Source organism: Psittacula echo (assembly GCF_963264785.1).
Source record: "Psittacula echo genome assembly, chromosome: 7".
Lineage (NCBI taxonomy): Eukaryota > Metazoa > Chordata > Aves > Psittaciformes > Psittacidae > Psittacula > Psittacula echo.
The window spans coordinates 26,171,146-26,190,994 of NC_137740.1; the positions used below are offsets into that span (position 1 = coordinate 26,171,146).

Genomic DNA, 19,849 nt, shown 5'->3' on the forward strand with positions numbered 1-19,849 from the left:
ATGTCCCAAGACTTGTGATAAGGAGACGCTTTCAACGTGCAGTAAGAATGCCAACTGTTATTCAGACTGTCAGAATCAATCCACGTTCATCTGGTAACTTATGTTTATTAAGTTTCTTTTATACAACCATTTTAATCTTAGTAGTTCTGAAACACAACATTCTGGGTTTTTTTAAAGTAGTACTTATAAAAATTTTTAATCCAATAGATCTCACTTGCTGTAGATTATACAAGCAAATGATAGCTTACAGTAGACATACTGCAACACCTCCTAACTTTTCTTTTGCTTGCAGGAGTTTTGCGTAAGGAAGTCAAAATAAATACCTACTGGAAAGGGCTGCCGAAAGTTATTCATTCAACTCTATCACTACCCAACCACAATAAGCCAGATGGCTATGATTATTATGCCTTCTCTTACAGTAAGTTAAAGCTAATGCAAGTTATTTTGTATCTCAAAAAACTAAGGGATGGGGAAGAAAGAAGCCTACGAATCTCTCAGCTTTCTGAAGTGTGAGGTTATTACTTGGGGTTCTGCAAGAATAAGTTTAAGCGCTACTAAACAGTCCTGAGAATTAAAATGTTGCCTGTAATGGGGAGATGTTTCTATTAGAAAAAAAAAAAATAGTAGTTACAGGACAACTAGCAGCAACAGGGTACAATGGCTCAAACTAGCCAGCTGCAGAATGCATTGCCATAAGCGTTTAGGCTTATAAAGTGACAAAAACCTGACACTTAAATGCAGAATTACATTAATGATAGATTGAAATCCCTGGACCACTGCACACAGATAGTTTTTTCACTGACTTCTGTGAAAGCATTCCTCAGAATTTTCTGTATTATTCAGGAAAAAAAAAAAGAAAGTGTTAAGAACTAGCCGTATCCAAATATAGGATACTAAAGTAAATCTCTGATGAGATGTATGATCCAACTCCTAACCTTAACATAAGCAAATTCACACTTGGGGACCACAGAATTCCCACTTCTGTAGTCAATGCAAGATTGTTTTGTTTTTAGTTTGATTTCCAAAAAGACTACTTCTAGGTTCTAGCAGTATAAAAGTATTCTTCCCTACTCCCTCTTCTTGGGACAGATTATTAGCAGTATTGTAAAACTTAGCTAAATGCAAAGAAGGACACATAAAAAATAAAGTTGAGGACAAAAATTCATCATTATAGTCTCTCACCTCCATATATATAAATGTGGAATGAAAAAAAAAAATCCGTTACTCATGCCTAAATTAAAAGGCAGGCTTTAACTTAATGATTCTTTCCATGTACTAAACAGTTTCTGAAATTTAATTCTGACACATCTTCATTTCAGATCGGTACTACAGTTTGGATGTTGGCAAAAGAATAGCAAAACCTGTTACTGCTCTCACGGGAAAGACTGTATCCAAAGACTGGTACAACTGTCCTAGCAAGTGATGCACAGCAGAGGATTTAACAAGAAAGATGCCATATGAATGTTGACATTTTGTCTAATTTTATTAATAAAAACATTGAAATGTGTGCACACAAATCTAAGTATAAAATACTGCTTTAAGCTCTGGCTTCATTACACTAGAACAACCACAGGCAAACTGGCATTTTTGTATACACAGCTGTAATTACTTTACAGATCATTTAACTGATATTCCCTCTGTTCAGGCCTCCTCTGCCTCCCATTGCATGAGTTACACCTGTGTTGGGAAAGAAAACAAATGCATTAATAGAAATTTTTTTTACCTTTTTAATCAATCATTCGTATGTGTGATACTTCATCCTTCTGTAAGGAACTGCTACTGAAAGGAGCACTTCCTTTCAGATAAAGTTGAAGTTCTCCCCTCTGCCTTCCCCTAGAGCCTTGTGATATGGATACATTATATTTCTGTGATTTAAAAGGGCATTGTTGACTTGCTATCCTATCTCAGGCCCTGTGCCAGAAGAACAACATTCTTATCATATTTGAAATCAGTTAGTCCCTCCCTTTTTTAATAAAGAAATGGTGACAGACAGAAAAAAAATCTATCCTAGGTCCACCTCCTCACTCTTATTTTTGTTTTAAAACACCAGATACCTACATTTCAACGCTAGTATCAAGTCTTCTACAATACTAAAATGGTGCCAAACTGAATATAATTCATCTAAGGACTTTTAAAACTAACGTTGCAAACAATAATTTATTGCTTTGGTTTGCATTACAAAATCTATAAATCTTTAATGCTTCCACAAGATTTTTTTTTTTAGATCAGTGTAAGTGGTACCTCTAATGTACCAAATGGGAAACTAATATATAATGTTAAAACCAAATATTTCTGAACTTATGTCCTAACATCTTTTAAAATCTTCCTTTAAAACTTTGCCAAGTTTAAGATTTACTGCAATTTACTTTCCCTCCACTAATAAAAACCAAGGTCAACATTAAGTAGAAAGATTGCCTATCTAAAACATGCTCAGACTAACATACTAAAAGAAAATTGCAGAGCTCTTAGGGTAACATACTGAAAGCAAGGGCAGGGATGCTGTATTATTCAATGTCTTATAAACAAACACAGGCCTATAAAGTAGTACTTCATATATGGTCCCCAAAGGAAGCACTAAAAACTTGTTTGAAAAGGTGTGAATTTGAACAGCCTTGAACACTTACCCCTCTGCCTGTTGAACTGACGACCACGAACACCAGTTCTTAACGTTGGTGGCTGAAGTCTGACACGTCGGAACGGCTTAGGCTGATTACTGCTTGTGTCTGTGAAGAAATGGAAATGCAGAAAAGAATGTCTGTGTCTAGTACAGTTTTTCACTGTCAATGTTTACATTATTTGATACGCATTACGCTTTCAAATTTACTTTAAAATTAGGAAGGTGTATCCTTATTTCATTGACATCATCTCTAATACAAATAAAAGCCTCAAAACAAGCACGTTTGGTGGTACTTTCTTCTTGCTAACTTAACAGTGACTTACCTACTGTTCTTTGACTATTTAATTGAATGAAAAAATGTTTTAAATCTGACATCAAACATAACAGTGCATAGAATCACTGAAATATTAGTAACTTTTGCTCCTTGAAGCATTATTCTTACTATGGCCTACTCTAGTTACTGCAGCCCAAGTAAAAATAGCTTGCCATTAAGACTAAAGGCAGCAAAACATGATCTTGCTGTAAGAGCTCTATCTTATTTTGTGTATCTTGGGTATCAGCAGTGTGCGATGCTGGTCCAGAAACGTCCCACACTTAGTGAAATGGTACATATCTACTGTTTTCAGCAATTAGCCTGTACCTGCAGATGAACTAGAAGGAGGATCTTGACTAGTCGAGGGAAGATCTGACTCATCAGATGCTTGAACAGATTCTTCTTCTTGCTGGCTATCAATTTCTAAGCCTGCTTCTGAAGTTATTCTAGAAGAAAAGGAGAGGAAAAACATACAAGTGTATTCACATAGTTTCAACAAGCTCAGATTAAAAAAAAAAAAAAAAAAAAGCCTTAAATTAAACCGATCCCCTTTTAGATTTGCAATATTTGGTCATAATACAAAATACAGAAATTATTGTAAATATTTGCACTTGAAAGTGGAAAACAAATCATTTGTCTATCAAATTATTAGAGAATTGCTTATTCCCTTCCCTCATGCTACTTGCATTGCCTTAACTGAATGACTTCATTATGTATGCTTGCTTGTAATGAGGAGTGTTTTTCTCTGTTAACAGGAACATTTTACCCTTTATTATACAAACCTTAGTCTTTCAAACTGGGGCGTTTACCATCAGTATCTGACTACTGCAGAGCACTCTATATTCTTCAAAAATACAGAGAGGGGTTTTTTTAGTGACTTTTATATTAGCTATATTAAGTCAGAAGGAGTAAATCAGATGAAAACCTTTGGTTTTAGATGAAAAGGTCAGATTGTGCTACTTCACAAAATTACTAAATTCTGCTTGATCTGTCTTTCCTCCCAGAACACATTAAATTGAAAATGAATCACAGGCATACCTGGATGAAAACAAATCATTAAAACTAACATGACGTCAAGTTGTAGTGAACCAAACAAGTCATAGTTTACCCTTCAGATTCTGCCTCTGCAAAAACTTCATCCCCATCATCACCCACTCCAGCCTCTGTAGTGGTGGACAGATTGCCAGTAGATGTTGTAACCATTGGAACAGACTGAGAAGCATGCTCTGAAGCATCCGCTGATGCACTTTCAGTAAAAACCGTCACTGTACAGGAAACGTAGTTTAATTAACACTGAGTCAGTTTTTATTTCTACAGAAAATCTATGGAAATCTTAGGCAGATAAGGGAAAGGGCTACTGGAATACTCCAGGCATAACAGTAAGCACTGTAGCAACAATAAGCTAATTCTTTTCTGGGAAGTCAAGGTTTGCAGCCTTTACTTCAGCCTGCAAATTTCTTGCCACTTACCTGGTGCTGCTACTTGTAATGGTGTTGTGGGAACACTACGACCACCTGATTCTTCCTCGTGAGCAAGGAACAGCGGGGTTTCATACATGCCTAAACCTGCAATGCAAAGTTTTAGTGACAATTAAAATAGCCAGCTGAAAACAACAGATTAACTGCTCTTTTCCTTCTGAACACTTGATGAAACCCAACGACTTGTACTTAATTATGGAGACTTTTGTTATTTTGTTTTGACTTACTGCAATTAAGTTAAATTAATGCAAGGCTAATTATAATTTATTGAAAGCTAATAACCTTGATGAAAATAACATTACTTATTTTACTTTCATCCTCTTATGCCATTATTTTGCTGAGAGCATTCTTCAAAGAATAGCATACTGTTCCATGCTGACAAGAGATGCGGGTGAAAGGGACTGATTCATGACAACAAGGACAACGCAGACCAAATTGCTTGGCTACCTCTGAGCAGCTGAGGATATGTCCCAAAGATTTCTTTTACATTTGCTGTTTTCCCCTCATGTTTTAGTAAAGGAAATCTACAATCAACCATAAAATTAAAGTTAAAAACCATTCCCTCAGTATTTCACTTCTCCTTACATGAAGTTTCTTGTGTCTAGCACGCAATGTGTCCTACTTAAAATTTCAGCTTCTCTGTTTCACAAATCCACAGAATCATTCTACATTTTGAACCGTATTAGAAGGAGAAATGTAGCAGCTTACAGGAAACACCTTTTCACTTCCCATTAGTCTTCTCCCTGCTGGCAATTATTTAAGAGTTGCAGGTTTCCAGTACCAGAAATAGAACTGCATTTTGGCTGCATTATTTTTTTTCACTCTAACAACCATGGAAGTACAGAAATGGTTTACCTCCTTGTGATGCAAGCTGACCAAGATCAGAATGACTTGAGCTAGTTTGTGGCATATCTTCAGGGGGTCCAAATCTGAATCTAGGAACTCCAGCTACCTGAGGGGAACTATCAAAATAAAGATTTAAGGAATTTTGCAGGAATTTAAGGAGAGGACACATTTTAAGCAAAACAAGAGAACAAACTATGCATAAGACAGAATTAATTAACACTGATCATAAAAATCAGCTAAACTACTGCTAATTAAACAGCAATTAGTTTCTCAAACTTATTTGGACTGTATTCAACAATCAGTAAAACAGTCCTGAAGAGACTATTCTTTACTTATTCATCCTATGAATTCTCACAATTTTAAGTGGATTGCTAAATGTGTCCAGAACCATCCCAAATCCAAAAATGGGGATAACTTTTCCTGCTTCTACCGGTAATATTAACAGGGTGGGGGGAAGGAGAGGGAGGAGGAGGGAAGGAAATGAAATAAAACTTAAACAGGGGAAGTTTAGATTGGATATAAGGAAGAAATTCTTTACTGAGAGGGTGGTGAGGCACTGGAATGGGTTGCCCAGGGAGGTTGTGAATGCTGCATCCGTGGCGGTGTTCAAGGCCAGGTTGGATGAGGCCTTGGGTGGCATGGTTTAGCGTGAGGTGTCCCTGCCCATGGCAGGGGGGTTGGAACTAGATGATCTTAAGGTCCTTTCCAACCCTAACTATTCTATGATTCCTCTAATCACAAGTTCATTTCATTTCATTTTCATTCCATTGAAAAACAGATGTCGTGGTGGTTTGGGTTCCTCCCTCCCCCTTTACATCTACTTACTGAATGGCTTCTGCAAACCCATCTGTACGATGTGGAACTACAAGAGTTGGTGTACTTGGAACTGTTCTGTCCTCATCATCAAAGAAGTGCTGCTGCTGGGAGAATAAAAAAACCAAACAAAACCAAAAAGACTGATATGAGAGCCTAACAATGTATTTCCAGTTTCCAACAAGCCAAATTGAAGGTCGGTTTGTTTTTTCACATAATAAGGAAATACAAAGATTTAGTTCTAACAAAATTCATATCCAATTTTAGACATCTGAATCTGAGCTGGTTATAGATTGCCCCTTACAGGTGAGAAAAAAACCCAAACCGAAATAAAACCCATATACTTGCAAGCCACCCATCTTTCAAAGGATTTTTAGACACCTATTCCATGAGATCATCCTTCTATAAAACTGCCATATCTCCCTGCTGACTACAAAGGAATCTTAAGACAACTCATTCATTAATAGATCAGAACCATCTGTATTAATATGCATTGCTGTAAGGTACCTAGCACATGGGATTTTTCACAATGTGAATCAAATTATCTGTTCTCTCTTCTCTTGCACTCCATGAGGCATTCTCTTCATCTCCACGTCTTCCTCCCATGTCTTTCAAACTTTTCTCTCCAAAGTACCCATAAGGTCCCTCCAACATGCTCAGTTACAGTCCAGGCAAAATGATAGGCACATGCAAGCCAAGTTGTATCAGTAAAATCTGAACTGATGCTTTTGACCTCAGAAAAGATACTTTTTTAGTCAGTTGGTCTCTCTCACCTCCCTCACTGAACTTGCATGTGTTCTGTCAAATACAGGTGAAGTTGAATAAAGGGTTAAAAATTAACTGAAGGAGACAGACAGAAAGCATAAATTAGCCTTGCTGCTTTAGAGTGAGGCTGAAAACATTTAATTTTTCTTTCCCAGTAACATACTCTCTTTAAAAGACTGATTCTAAAAAACAAGTAATCAAAACTACCTTAGACAAAACCAATTCAAACTCTTTTGAAGACCTTTATCTTCCTGGGAATTTGCTAGTATTTGCTTTTCATTAATACAGAAATTAACAGGACTAAGACATTTTCTGCAAGACTACAGAAACCACTGCACCCCTGAAGTTAGTATCTAGGCTTCTTTAAAAAGAGAGTTATGAATGTTCCCTCAAGGCAGGTTTTTCGCAGTAGACTTTCATGTACTTACCATCCCACCTATACCAGGAGTTAGCTGAAGTCCACGCCCCACAGATTGTCTTCGAGTCATCTGGATTCTCTTTATAGTAAAGAAAAAATGAAGTAGTGTGAATGCTTTCCTGGAATTCTAGTAACATAAAATTGTTCAGAGCCAGGGACAGTGGCTAAATGAGTAAGTGTAACAATTACATGTCTGTGTAAAACACTACTCAGTACAGCATCATACCACCTTAAACAGACCATAGCAGCAAGTACTTGACATCTTATATCTGCTGCCTGGTTGGCCTGTGTTCAGCAGTAGCAGTCATTTTTCTCCTTCTTGGTAGCTGGTGCAGTGCTGTGTTTTTGACTTTCAGCCTGAGGACAACACTGATAACACCAATGCTTTTAGTTGGTGCTCAGTAATGTTTACTTTGACCAAGGACTTTCTGAGTCTCATGCTCTGCCAGGGAGGAGGGGAAGCCAGGAGGAAGCAGAGACAGGACACCTGACCCAAACTAGCTAAAGAGTTATTCCATGCCACAGCATGTCATGCCCAGTATATAAACTGGGGGCAGTTACCTGGAAGGGCTAGATCACTGCTCGGGTCAGGCTGGGTATCGGTCGGCGGGTGGTGAGCAGTTGTATTCTCTTCCCTTGTTATTTCCCTTATCATTATTATTATTGGTGGCAGCAGTTATACCTTTGTGTTATACCTTAATTACTGGACTGCTCTTATCTCAACTGGTGGGATACATTCTTTCAATTCTCCTCTCCATCCCTCTGGGAGCGGGGGGAGGAAGGGGGGGGAGTGAGTGAGTGGCTGTGTGGTTTTGGGTTGCCAGCTGGGCTTAAACCACGACACCGGTCTAACCCGGAAAGGGAATGGGCTTAAACCACGACACCGGTCTAACCCGGAAAGGGAATCATGTAGGTTTAAATTCTGAATTTACTATTTTACTCAACTTTCTATTGAGGACAGAAAACTTCAGCACAGAAATATTGTGGCCCCAAGCCTCAAACCAAGTTAATGGTAAAGGATCATTTCAGTCAGGGTACTTCAGCAAAAATCATGGGATGTTTTAATTTACAAAATATGTAGGTCTATGTCAAAGAATAATCTTGGGTCTGACACTGACTGACTCATGACTGATAAGGTTTATCTTAGAAAATGAATGGCAACATTCCTTTGTACAATCTGCACCAGGACAGAGACTAATAAAACCCCCTGCCAAACTGTCTGAGTTACAATCTATTCAAGAACAGCATTTGTAGTGGAAATACCAGCAGTCACTGAGTGAAATAACACTGGTATAATAATTTCAAGATACAAATCCACAATGAGTATCTTACTGCCTTTAATGTTCCCTGACCAGCAATAATTTGCAGGATGAGACATGTTAAGCCAGTTTCCTCAGCTACCATTTTTCAGGATGCTAAATATATGTAATCTACTTTTACAATAGGCAGAATACTTGGGTTTTACTTAGAAGAAATTATACGGCAACTAAAGTCCTCTGATTGCTAGAGATACTTTATACCTGTACTGGGGGACCCAGTTCTTGAGGAGGAGCGTGAATAGTTAGTCGTGGGGGCAGTGGATGTGGCGGTCTGCGTGGTGACTGTGGGGGCCGAGGGGCTTGTCTCTCTGAGGCAGATGATGGCTGCTGTTCTCTTGAACTTTCATGAGGAAAAGTGGACTCCGCAGCACTTGTACTCCCTTCTCCTAAAACACACGAAGTATATAGGTATAAAACCACGCCCTCCAAATGCCATGAAGGCAAGCCTTCAAATTCTGCTACCACATTAACAGAAATGTTCTTACCCTTGCAGAAGTGGGGACAGACAGCTCAGTAACTTAGTTAAAGTCACTTAAGAGAGGACTTGTGCCTGCTACATCAACACTATCACCAAAATAAACTATTGAATATTCAAGTGCTGATTGAGAGAGATGAATCTACTGAGCCATCAACAGCAGTTTCCACAGCAAACAGAGCTTGCAGGATTTTCAAAGGAATGTAGAATAAATTCAGAAAAGAGCATTTCAAAAGAATCTACCTTTCAGGTTAAAATGGTCTTTAGCATTTTGCCTTACGTTCTTACTTTTAAGTGAGTATTTTAACACCTGCAAAACAGCTTCTACATTCTCCCCCTTCGAAAAAACAAAGTTTGAAGAAACTTGGAATAGCCATACCACTGTTTTGAGAATCTGCTGCCCTCTGGTTGCTTTCACCTCCTCCCATGCTTTCCTCAGTTTCTGTTCCAGGATCTGTACCATCAGCACCCTAAAAGCCCCACATAAATATAATATGACTTAGCACTAAACAACTTGGAGGCTGTAAAGAGAATATAAAAGCAGTACTAGAGTATTCAGAAAGTAAACAAAGTAAAATATATGAAAATCTTAAAATATTTCTGCAACTATCTACAAAATCAGACAAATGTATATAACTGTTACATTTCAGGAGTTTTATGTATCTGTACATGCACAAATGTGAACAATGCAGCCATCATCATTTAGTAATAGACAATGACATATACAGCATTTGAAGAAACTGCCTTACTAGCCTGACAACTAACAGTATTTGTAGCTGGCTCCTGTACTTTGCATTTTCATTCTGTTCTCAAACATTAAAAGTTGATTTTTCTTGTGAATACACCAGTTATAACAGAAATTAGTATCACCTACTAGCAGCCTCACATTTCTGTGATTAATTCATACTAAGATTTTCTTTCAAGTATCCAGATCTGTGCAGATGCATAACACCACCAATTTATTCCAAGAAACACAGCAAGCCAGAAATAAAAGGCACAAATCTCACCTCAGCATCATCTGCTTCATATCCGTCGTTACCATCAGCACTACCAGTTCCTTCATTACTGTCATCACCTTCATCTCCCATCCCTGTGTCTTCATCATCATCCTCATCTTCCTCTTCCTCATCCTCATAGTCCTATAGGACCATAAAAAAAAGCCTTAAGGAAGTGTGGATAGGATAGTGGAAAAATTTCGTACCTTGAAGTGGCACACTTCACGTTGTGGTACACAGACCATGTCTGTCTGTGGCTCTCTTTTGAAGATGTTCAGCATTTATTAACCACAGTGTACTTGTACATATTTACTGATTGCTGTGGTAGGTCTACCTTGGCTGAGTGTCAAACACCCACCCAGCCACTGCCTCACTCCCTCTTCAACAGGACAAGGGTGAAAAGTAAGATGGAAAAGCCTGATGATCAAGATGAAGGCAGGCAGATCACTTACCAATTACCATTACAGGTAAAACTGACTTAAGTCAAGGAAAATTAATGCGTGATCAATTAAAAATAGAGAAACAGAGACTAGAACACCTTCCCCCCATCCCTTCTTCCTAAGCTCAACTTTACTCTCTCCTTCTCATCTCCTCTTCCTCCTCCCCCATCCCAAAGAGGGCAAAGGGGACAAGGAATGGTGGGTTGTGGTCATTCCACAACAGTTTCTCTCAGCTACTTTTCTGGATCTTCTCCACAGACTGCAGTCCTTCAAGAACTATTCCAGCAGTGGGTCCTTCCCACTGAATGGCTGCAGTTCATCAGGATAAATGTGCCCCTGCACTGGCTCCTCTCCACAGGCAACAGTTCCTGGCAGTAAAGCCTACTCCTGCATGGACTGCATTTTCCTTCAGGGAATATCCTGCTCTCCACAGACTGCAGAGAAATATCTGCTCCATTGCGGTCTCTTCCACTGCAAGGAGTATCTGTTTTAATGCCTGGAGCACCTTCTTCCCCTCATTCTTCTCTGACCTTGGTTTTTCCAGGACCGTTTCTCACACTCCCTCCCCCTCCTCACACTAACACTGCCATGCAGTGTTTTGGCCTTTTTTATACATGTTTTCCCCAGCTGATGGGCTCAGCTGTGTCCTGCAGTGGAGCCATTTCAGAGCCAGCTGGAAGAGGCTGTGTCTGGCACAGAGAAGAGGCTGTGTCTGGCACAGAGCAGCCTCCAGCCTGTTCTCACAGAGGCCACCCTTGTATGTTGAACAGTCATAGATAATCTAGATGCACCGTAGAATTAAAATAAACAATAATAAACAGAAGTTGAATTAGCAACACTATTAAGTTCAGGCTACATAAATACAGACCATTTTTACACAAAAAAAAAAAAAAAAAAAAAGAAAGAAATTGGTTAAATCAGTCCTGCCAGATGAGTTTTATATCTGATCAAAAATCATCCCTAAAGCAGTTCAGAAATAAATTCCACAATATACATACTTCCTGCTCGCCTTCGTTTTCTTCATCATCATCATCTTCATCATCACTGTCAATTACAATGACATCATCTCTTTTGGACTGACCATCCTGAGATGAAGTAGTATTTTGTTGATCTGACTGAAGAGGTCCAAGATCTATCGGGATAGACTGGGAAGTTTCTTCACTATCCTCCATGGCAACATACTCTCCCTGTGTAACACCCTGTAAAAGATAAAGTGCCAGAAGAAACAAAATGAAACACAGCATATACAATTCTTAAAATGTTCTTCAGGGAAGCATCCATTGTATTTCTAAAAGTTTCTTGCTTCCACTCCTATTTCTCAACCTCGACCAAATGGAGGCCTGCTGTACAACACAAATACATTTTGTCCTTCACTTTCAAATCTGATCTGGGATGGGTGACACCATTAGGGATACTGTATTCGTATATGATGCATTTGCTTGCACATCCGTAAGCAGCTGCTGCCTCAATGTTTACCCATCTTTAAAAAATTTTAAATGGTTTCCACTGGAAACCTGCAGGATCCGATTTCAGATTTCACTTCTAAAAATGGGGAAAAAAGTGGGGAAGGAGCGAAAGGACAGGAGCTATTTCTGCTGAAATGAAGATCGTACTATTTTCAAATATGCTTACTTCTCCAATTGAGTCTTGTGAGTCTTGATTGTATGTTTGAGCTTCTACCTCGCCATCAGTGCTCTCTTCTGCTGTCACTTCCTCCTGAAAGAACATGTATTTTTCTTGTTTAAAACACTCTATTAGCCCTACAGTTTGGTCCTTCAACACACAAGTGGTTTTTTACTTAAAAATAAATTAAAAAAATAAAAATAAAAACCCTTTACACAGAAAGATCATGGGCAAAATTTTGTTCCCATTTTACTATTGTTCCTTAGCTCTGCTTTTATCTAGCACTTCATTTCTCTTTCCTGGAGAAATGCAATTTGCCCATTCAGTCCACTGAGCCTCAGTATCTCCAAATCTTTTCAGGACCAAAAAAGAATCCTTAAGGCTTCATATTCCACCTTCATCCTCTCAGCTAATTAAGTGATAATGTTCTGGGACAATTTTGCTCCCTTATTTGCTATGCAACATACCTCTTATACAGTTAACAGAAAACCTTTGACTTCCTTAACATTATTCATGAGTTGCCTGCTTGAGGTTCTGTCTCAAGTTCATTCCTTCCTTGCAGGACATCTCAATTGCTTCACACCAACAATTTTGCATGCATCTCCTGTAAGCTTTTTCACAGAACTCATCTTTGCTTCATGGCATGCCCCCAAGTATACTGCACTCTATTCTAGAGTAACTGTAGATAATGACCTTCCAGACCACACTGGAAAATATTTTAACATTTTCCTCCTCAGTTCCAGGATATGGCCCCCTCTTCTCCATTCTACAGTTCACCAAGATTTACATCAGTCATTGCAACTGGCATAACCGCTGCCTTTCATGATACCCAAACGTAATTGCTTCCTCCCCAGTAGATTAAAGTCACATTAAGATTTAACTGACTTGCTTTTCCCATTAAAATCTTCCAAAGGGACAGATTAAGTAGTAGTACTTTATGTTCTTGCAAACCTCTGGTCCAACTCTCTGTATGTTTCTCAGTTTCTTTGGAAGAGGAACATCCACTGTTTCCTCTGAAATTTGGTCCGAGTTTTCCACAGTGTTATCCTCCTCTTCCTCTCGTGGACGTTTAGACAGTGAAGAACTTGGGGTAGCTGAAACTTAAAAAAAGCCTCACAATTATTTTCAGAACAAAAACCATACAAAACAGAGTATCAAAAGTTGTTATTTTACTCTGGAAGATCATTTCTTTTTCTTCATTGAATAACAAATGGAATTAGAAAGAATCATCTTGTGCCATTTTCTGGGACATAAAAGCATCAGCCCCTTTTCTTACAAGTCTTATACTCTAGGACTTAGATTCACGGCCTAATTAACTCCAAACATAAGCTCTGGGGTACAACTAAAATGTTTTTTCCAACACCTTGGCTTCTGACAAGTACACCTAAAAGTTGAACAGAGCATCAGCTGGGAAACAAACAAACAAACAAACAGAAAAGCAGTTTACTAAAGTGTATTATGGGGAATAACGTTCTACACCAAAATCGACACTGTGTAGGGCAAACAAATATGCAACAGTATCACACTGAGTACCTTTACAATTTTTCTCTATATTTTATATTCCAGCTTAAGTATCTTCATTGTGACTCCTCATGACCTGGCTCTAACACTACCAGAGTTTCAGAGGCAGCAAGGTTTAATGCATTAAATTCCAATGCTTCCCTGGATAGATAAACAAACGTGAGGTTTTAGTTTTGTACTTTAAGGAATGCAGCACCAACAGCATTTCACAGGTACCATTTCTGAAAGTTCAGGAAAGGAGCCTAACCCCAGAAATTTGTAAAACCTACAATAAATTAAGGGGGAAAAAAAAAACCCAAAAGAGCAAATTCTTTTTCTGAAGTTAGGCCTGGTTTGACAAGGGTCCTAACAGAGCTACTTAAAATGAATTATTCAGAAAGGTAGACCTATAAAATAAAACCAACCTGTGCCGAACACTGCTGTAGAAGTGGAGGGCCTCTCTATTTGAGAGCTCTGTACAACTTCTACAATGGTGGGGGATGGCTCCTGAGTAGCAGGCTCAATCTGAGGATGACTTTGCTGAGTGGGCTGCACAAAAGCAGTCGCCTGCGTCTGCTGCTGAACAGTCAAGATGGGCTGAGAGAGAGATGTCTGAACATTAGGACTGGTTGAACGCACAGACCCACTAGTGCTGCCGAAGACTGGAACGTGCTCCACAGGTCCTTCTGATTGCATAGCTGAAAGACAAACAGTAGCATATTCAACTGTCTAGTTGTTCTAGTACAGTTCACATTTCAGAATTCTGATTTGATGTGTTGCAGATTGAGTTAACATTAATTATACCCATCTTCAATTGAGGAATCACGAACTTTGTTGCAAGAGAAATGGTCACAAAAGCGCAATACTGGAAGAGATGCAGGAACAAGAAAACTATTTGAGGTACGTTCAAACTAATAACTACCAAGATTTCAAAGCAAAGATACCATTTATGATTGCTGTAGATCCTTATACTATACTAAAATGCTTACCTTCCTGAGTCTCCACCTGTGTTGTAGGCATAACTGTGGCTGTTGGTGTAGTGGTAGGATTAGTGACTGTAGCAGGAGTAACCATTGGACGGATACTGGCTCGTGGAGTAGACTTATTCCCAGCCATTGCAGCAGCAGTCACTTTACTTGGAGTTGACACAACAGGAGTTGGTTTAATATTTGCTGTTGGTGGATCTGAAGTGCTAGCACTGAAAAAGAGGATATTGTTTTCATCATGGTAGTACCGAAAGCAAATGTTAAAAATACCAAATGTAAATATATTACTGCAGCCGGGAATACTGATTTTTAAAGGCTTACAATTTAAAAGCCTCACAAGAGCATCATGAATTCTCTTCCCAAATTTGTTTACAGATTAAAAGGAAAAATAAACACATTATGCCATCAGTAGCAATTTGTCCAGCTTACAGGTTTGACACATTTCTTCAAAAGTAATCAACTAGAAATCTGTAAGCAGATCAAAAGGAGCAGTGCACAGCTTACACTATTAGCTGTGCTGGGTCCTTATTACAGTGAGTAATACATCTTACATTAGAACTGATTCACTCAATACAGAGCAACACCATCTCCTGGTTGAGACAAAGATCAGCCACATTTTAGGAGGCACCTTTGAAAGCCTTGCTTTCAAAAGGATGCCACCATAAGAACTCAAAGGGAATTTGTTATCTAAACTTAGTAATACAATAAAATTTAGCACTTAATCATTTGACTATTTTATCTGTTGTTACAGCTGCCATCTATTTAGTCTATTTCTTATGTTTGAGGTTCTTGTACACGGAAGATCCTACCCCAAAACAAAAATGGTTAAAGGTAAAACCCTACAACTTCAAGAACCTAGAAGCTGGAAAACATTTAAAAAATATGTTTCATGTTTCCTAGACACCGTATCCCTGGTGGTTAATATGACGACTGAGTAGCTTAAAAGCTTTATTGATTAAATGTAGCTGAGAAAACAGAAGTAACAATTATGTCAATCAGTATCTTAAAAGTTGCTTAAGAAAAATAGTGGTAAGACAGTGGTTTACTAAAAAGAAGAGCAACTGGCAAAGACAAAACCAAGAAATGCCAACCACAGAAAGTCTGCAAAACCCCCAAACCCTTCAACTCACATTCCTCTTTCACCTGAAGCTGGAGTAGACTTGAGTGAGATTTGCCTCTGCTGTTCTGGGACCTATTAAGTGAGAAACAGAAGTGTCATGCTATATACAAACAAAACAGAGCATGCAATCTGGTAAAATACTTCAGCAACATCTCTTTAATAACAATCGTTTCTCTAGCAGACTTGTTAGAATACCTACTCAGATTCTGTGGTTATTACAAATTCTCCAAAACAAATCATACCAGTCATACCAAGAATTTAAACCAATTCAGTAATTGAGACAAGAGCACCTAGAGCCTATTATACTGAACGCATGGACAAAAATACAAAAACCCAGAGCAGAGTGCAAACAGCTCAGTTGGCTGATTCACAATGACTGATACAACAGTATGCTTGTTAGCATTGGGAATTCTGACTATGGCAGGAAATGAGTTTTAAATTAAGTTCTGAACCCCTGCTAAAGCCAACTTGTGCATTTCCAAAACCAGGGGACAGTGGAGCCTGAGTAAGTGCAGTTTGTTGAGCTCATCGCTAAAGTGTTGGGAGTCCTAAAATAAGAATTTCCATCTGCTATTCAGGATGCTTAGAGAAAACAACTGCATGTAAAGTAGTCCTGAGCTTTAACTACTGTAAACACAAAAGTTGGACAGTGGTGCTTGAGTGACACCTACAAGCAATGTAGTTAACTTGTAGCTACAAGCTACAAGTTCTCATTCAGCCATGAGATATGCAGCTGTTTTTTCTCTCACACAGCTAGCTAAAAGGATTTTGTACCTTGTTTGTAGATTCTGGTGGCTCATCTCGCTGTTCATGGTGTCGCTCTTGCTGCTCTCTAAGCTCTCTTTCTAGACGGCAAATTCGACCTTCATACTGTGATTTAAGCGCACTCATCCGCACCTCCAATTCAGTCTTCTGCTCTTCTAATGAGCTGCTCTTTTGCTTCCACTCTTCATTTTCTTTTGTTAGCTGCTCTTTTGTACCTAATTAAATAGGAAAGAATTCAGTCTTGCCCCTATGAAGCTGCCTACTGACTCTCTGCATGGCAAATACCTGGCTGTTTCAATATGTTACTGAAATATTTTGAAATCTTAAAACGATTAAGCTATCAACAGAGCATTTAGAAGTAATTTTAACTTCCACATGCCATTTTTATATTTAATTGCAATTAAATAGAAATAAAATAATAATGTAATAAGTAAACAAAAAGTAGTCACAAAAGAACAAGATGCTTTCAGCAAGCTCTGACACCATCATTTCTCTCAACATCAATTAAGAGTAAGGAGGCAGTATGTTTTGCACCTGTATATTTAGCGAAGGCAAGAGGGAAGGGAAGGAAAGAGTTACCTGAGCTGTTAGTAGGGTCACTCTGCTCTAATCAACAGAAGGATAAAAAATGGGTGTTATCAAGCTGGCTTGTGAAAACTAAGGAAAACTTTTTTTACCTCCAGTGTACAGTTCGGTACACGCTTTCATAGTCTCCTGAAGGAATTAGAATTTAATTTTTTAGAACAATTCCTATAACATCTGAACTACAAAAAAACTTTAAAGTAAAATATGAATTAGGCCATATTTTTGTATTTAGCATCCTGTCTAAATGCTTTTCCATAGGACAAATCAAAAACCCAAACTGAAGACAACATCTTAAGGACAGAAAAAAAACGTATTATAATACCAGCTAACTGTGCAATTTTCTGCTTGGCCGCAAGCAATGTCTTCCTAGTTTTCTCTTCCTTCTCAGTGATCTGTTGCCTGAGCTGTTCTTCCTGTGTAGTCTTCTCTTGCAGATCTTGATGAAAACGAGCAAGTTCTGATTGCAGCTGTATTATTTGCTCCTGAAGATTTCTAACTTCAGCTTCCTTTTCTGCTGTAGACTAGAGAGAAAGGGAGAGAGAGAGAAAGACTGAAAGAGAGACATTGCAACTACTGGCCATAACTAGCTACTTTGGCAAACAACATCCAAGGACCTAGTATTAGCTGGACACTGTGTTAAGGTTAAAAGGCTTCTAATCAACAACAAGGGAGTCCAGTCCTCCTTGAAAGTAAGAGTTGAGAGAATAGCATTCTCCTTCCCACTTATTTATTCCAAGAAATAACGTGAGAGACTCTACACACAGGATTTAAACCAGGTTTAAGGCCCCTCTCTCCCAAGGTTGAGGCACAAATAGGTTAACTCACGTATTTCTGTGCATAAATGCACACAACAAAACACCCTCACATTCTTCAGTTATGCATTTAAGATTGCAATAGAGTACAATACTCTGAAATAGTTCACTGTTCTTAGCTTGTTCCCTCTGATCTCACCTTTTGTAAGCTTTCAACCTGAGCCTCCAAATTCTTTGTCTTCACTTCAGCTTGACTGAGAGTGTCTTTCAGCTCTTGTACTTCCTGGAGAGAAACTTGTTCTTCTTGTTGTTCTACAAAAGACTGAGTTGATGCTTCAGCAACCATCTGAAAGATATCAAGTGGTATCAGGCAAAAGGGTACTATCTGATTAGAATGTAATTTTTTTCAGAAGTTTCTTTTGCATGTAAATTGATTGTTTAAAAAGTTCTGGGCAAAACCCAGGAATTCTAATAACCACAAGGTTGAGAATAGTGCAAATCATTAAGTTGATATGCAGCTTATGTTTTGTAGCAGCTTGAGCTAACAGCAGAATAAATGACATCATTTTCAGCTTTTCTCTTCACAGGTAAGTATTCGTACAATATTATACTAATGGAATGTGAAGATCATTAGCTAGATTATATAGATAGATTATATATGACTAAATGAAAACGTGTTTTTTTAAATAAACTTTTTCTTTGCTAAGAAATACCATCTACCTTATCATGCTGTGCTTTCAGCTCCTCATATTGAGTCTTGTACCTGCGACCAATTTTCTTGACCTGTGTTATTGTTTTCACTTTTTCTTGTATGTCAGCCACTTTGGCATCTAGCTCTTTCTGCAAAGTATCCTTTTCTGTTCTTATTTTAGTTACTTCATCCTTAAGGCTCTGAACAAGGTTCTGGCTTGTAGTCAAGGACGCATTAGTTCTAAACAAGAGATTAGAGGAAGATGCAAATGAGATGTTTGAAATAATAAACACATTTCCATATTTCTTTTATGTGATATCACAGCCATTATCTGTAGTGAATTATGTTTTCTAGAATTTTGCAGTACAAATGAGTATTTGTAGAATACACGTTACTTTACAATACATTAGTTTAGGATAAGTTCAGCTAAAAGACAGCTTCTGACCAATTCTGACAATTTTGCTTGCATATTACCAAGGTAAAGTAAGAATACCAAAGGTTTCGTCGTTCCATGGAGACAGTGAAGAAATTACAATTCCAGATACAGCCTTATTTAAACTATTTTGCTTTGCACAGAACTTGTTAGTAATTGACTCATACCACACCTGGCTATTTCTGCTTTAAGCCTGCCTGTTTCTTCACTCATTTGTTGTATACGCTTTGTGTTTGCCTCCTTCTCTGAAAGCAGCTTCCGATACTCTTCGAGATCGGTGTCCTTCTGTTGACTTAATAAATGCTGAAAGGTTGAGAAAATAGTTTATACTTTTGTAAGATGATTATACAGTTATATCTAGAAAATGTCTTTGAATTAGAGCTATTGCTTTCACATTTTGATTTGGAATGCCTGTGAATCAGAATAGCCTATTTTGAAGCTGCATAATCAATGCTTTATAATTCAAATAAATTTCTTGGCTCATTGTTGTTTTTAAGAAGATTTTGAATAATTTTTTTTTAGCTACTTCATTTTCCCCTCAACTTCTCTTTGAAAACATGCATTCTCCACCTGAGTCCGGGCTTTCCAGCGTTTGACATCTTCTTCCAACAGCTTTTTCTCTGCCTGCAACATTCCACTTTTCTCACTCAGCTCAGCATTAGACTCTTGCAGAGGTAGAATGTCTGCCTCAAGCTTGCGTACCTGAAAAAACACAACAGGAGAACTCTGGATCTTCTGACACTGAAGGAAATTGAATATGGTAGGCCTTGAACAAGGACAGTAAAGAGGGCCAGAGAGAGCAAAATCAACCCTCAAGAAGCCCTGATAAAGCTTCTTTTCCAACTCTCTGCCTTTCAGTAGCCAGCTGGGGGCAGGGAGAAGGACAACAAGCAAGAGCAGGGAATAATCCTACAG

General features: G+C 38.4%; 1 protein-coding gene across 5 annotated transcripts in view; it reads right to left on the minus strand.

The window, feature by feature from the left end:
• Positions 1–1,462: 1,462 nt before the first annotated feature.
• The window catches only part of TPR (translocated promoter region, nuclear basket protein), a 40,322-nt gene continuing 21,935 nt past the window's right edge, over positions 1,463–19,849 (minus strand). Inside the window, exons 29-51 of one of the 5 annotated variants that reach the window (XM_080623534.1) lie at positions 19,505–19,636; positions 19,107–19,237; positions 18,531–18,741; positions 18,010–18,156; positions 17,381–17,579; positions 16,483–16,688; positions 15,719–15,780; positions 14,592–14,800; positions 14,028–14,300; positions 13,054–13,202; positions 12,112–12,195; positions 11,478–11,678; positions 10,052–10,183; positions 9,427–9,514; positions 8,771–8,955; positions 7,261–7,329; positions 6,080–6,210; positions 5,264–5,370; positions 4,400–4,495; positions 4,039–4,195; positions 3,258–3,376; positions 2,625–2,723; positions 1,463–1,677 (exon numbers count right to left, since the gene is read on the minus strand). In XM_080623534.1, the coding sequence (XP_080479660.1) occupies positions 1,622–1,677; positions 2,625–2,723; positions 3,258–3,376; positions 4,039–4,195; positions 4,400–4,495; positions 5,264–5,370; positions 6,080–6,210; positions 7,261–7,329; positions 8,771–8,955; positions 9,427–9,514; positions 10,052–10,183; positions 11,478–11,678; positions 12,112–12,195; positions 13,054–13,202; positions 14,028–14,300; positions 14,592–14,800; positions 15,719–15,780; positions 16,483–16,688; positions 17,381–17,579; positions 18,010–18,156; positions 18,531–18,741; positions 19,107–19,237; positions 19,505–19,636 (3,243 nt within the window). In that variant the 3' untranslated portion in view covers positions 1,463–1,621. Of the gene's footprint in view, positions 1,678–2,624; positions 2,724–3,257; positions 3,377–4,038; positions 4,196–4,399; positions 4,496–5,263; positions 5,371–6,079; positions 6,211–6,574; positions 6,908–7,260; positions 7,330–8,770; positions 8,956–9,423; positions 9,515–10,051; positions 10,184–11,477; positions 11,679–12,111; positions 12,196–13,053; positions 13,203–14,027; positions 14,301–14,591; positions 14,801–15,718; positions 15,781–16,482; positions 16,689–17,380; positions 17,580–18,009; positions 18,157–18,530; positions 18,742–19,106; positions 19,238–19,504; positions 19,637–19,849 lie in introns of those variants that run through there. The other 4 variants (XM_080623536.1, XM_080623535.1, XM_080623533.1 and 1 more) reach the window with 4 other exon arrangements.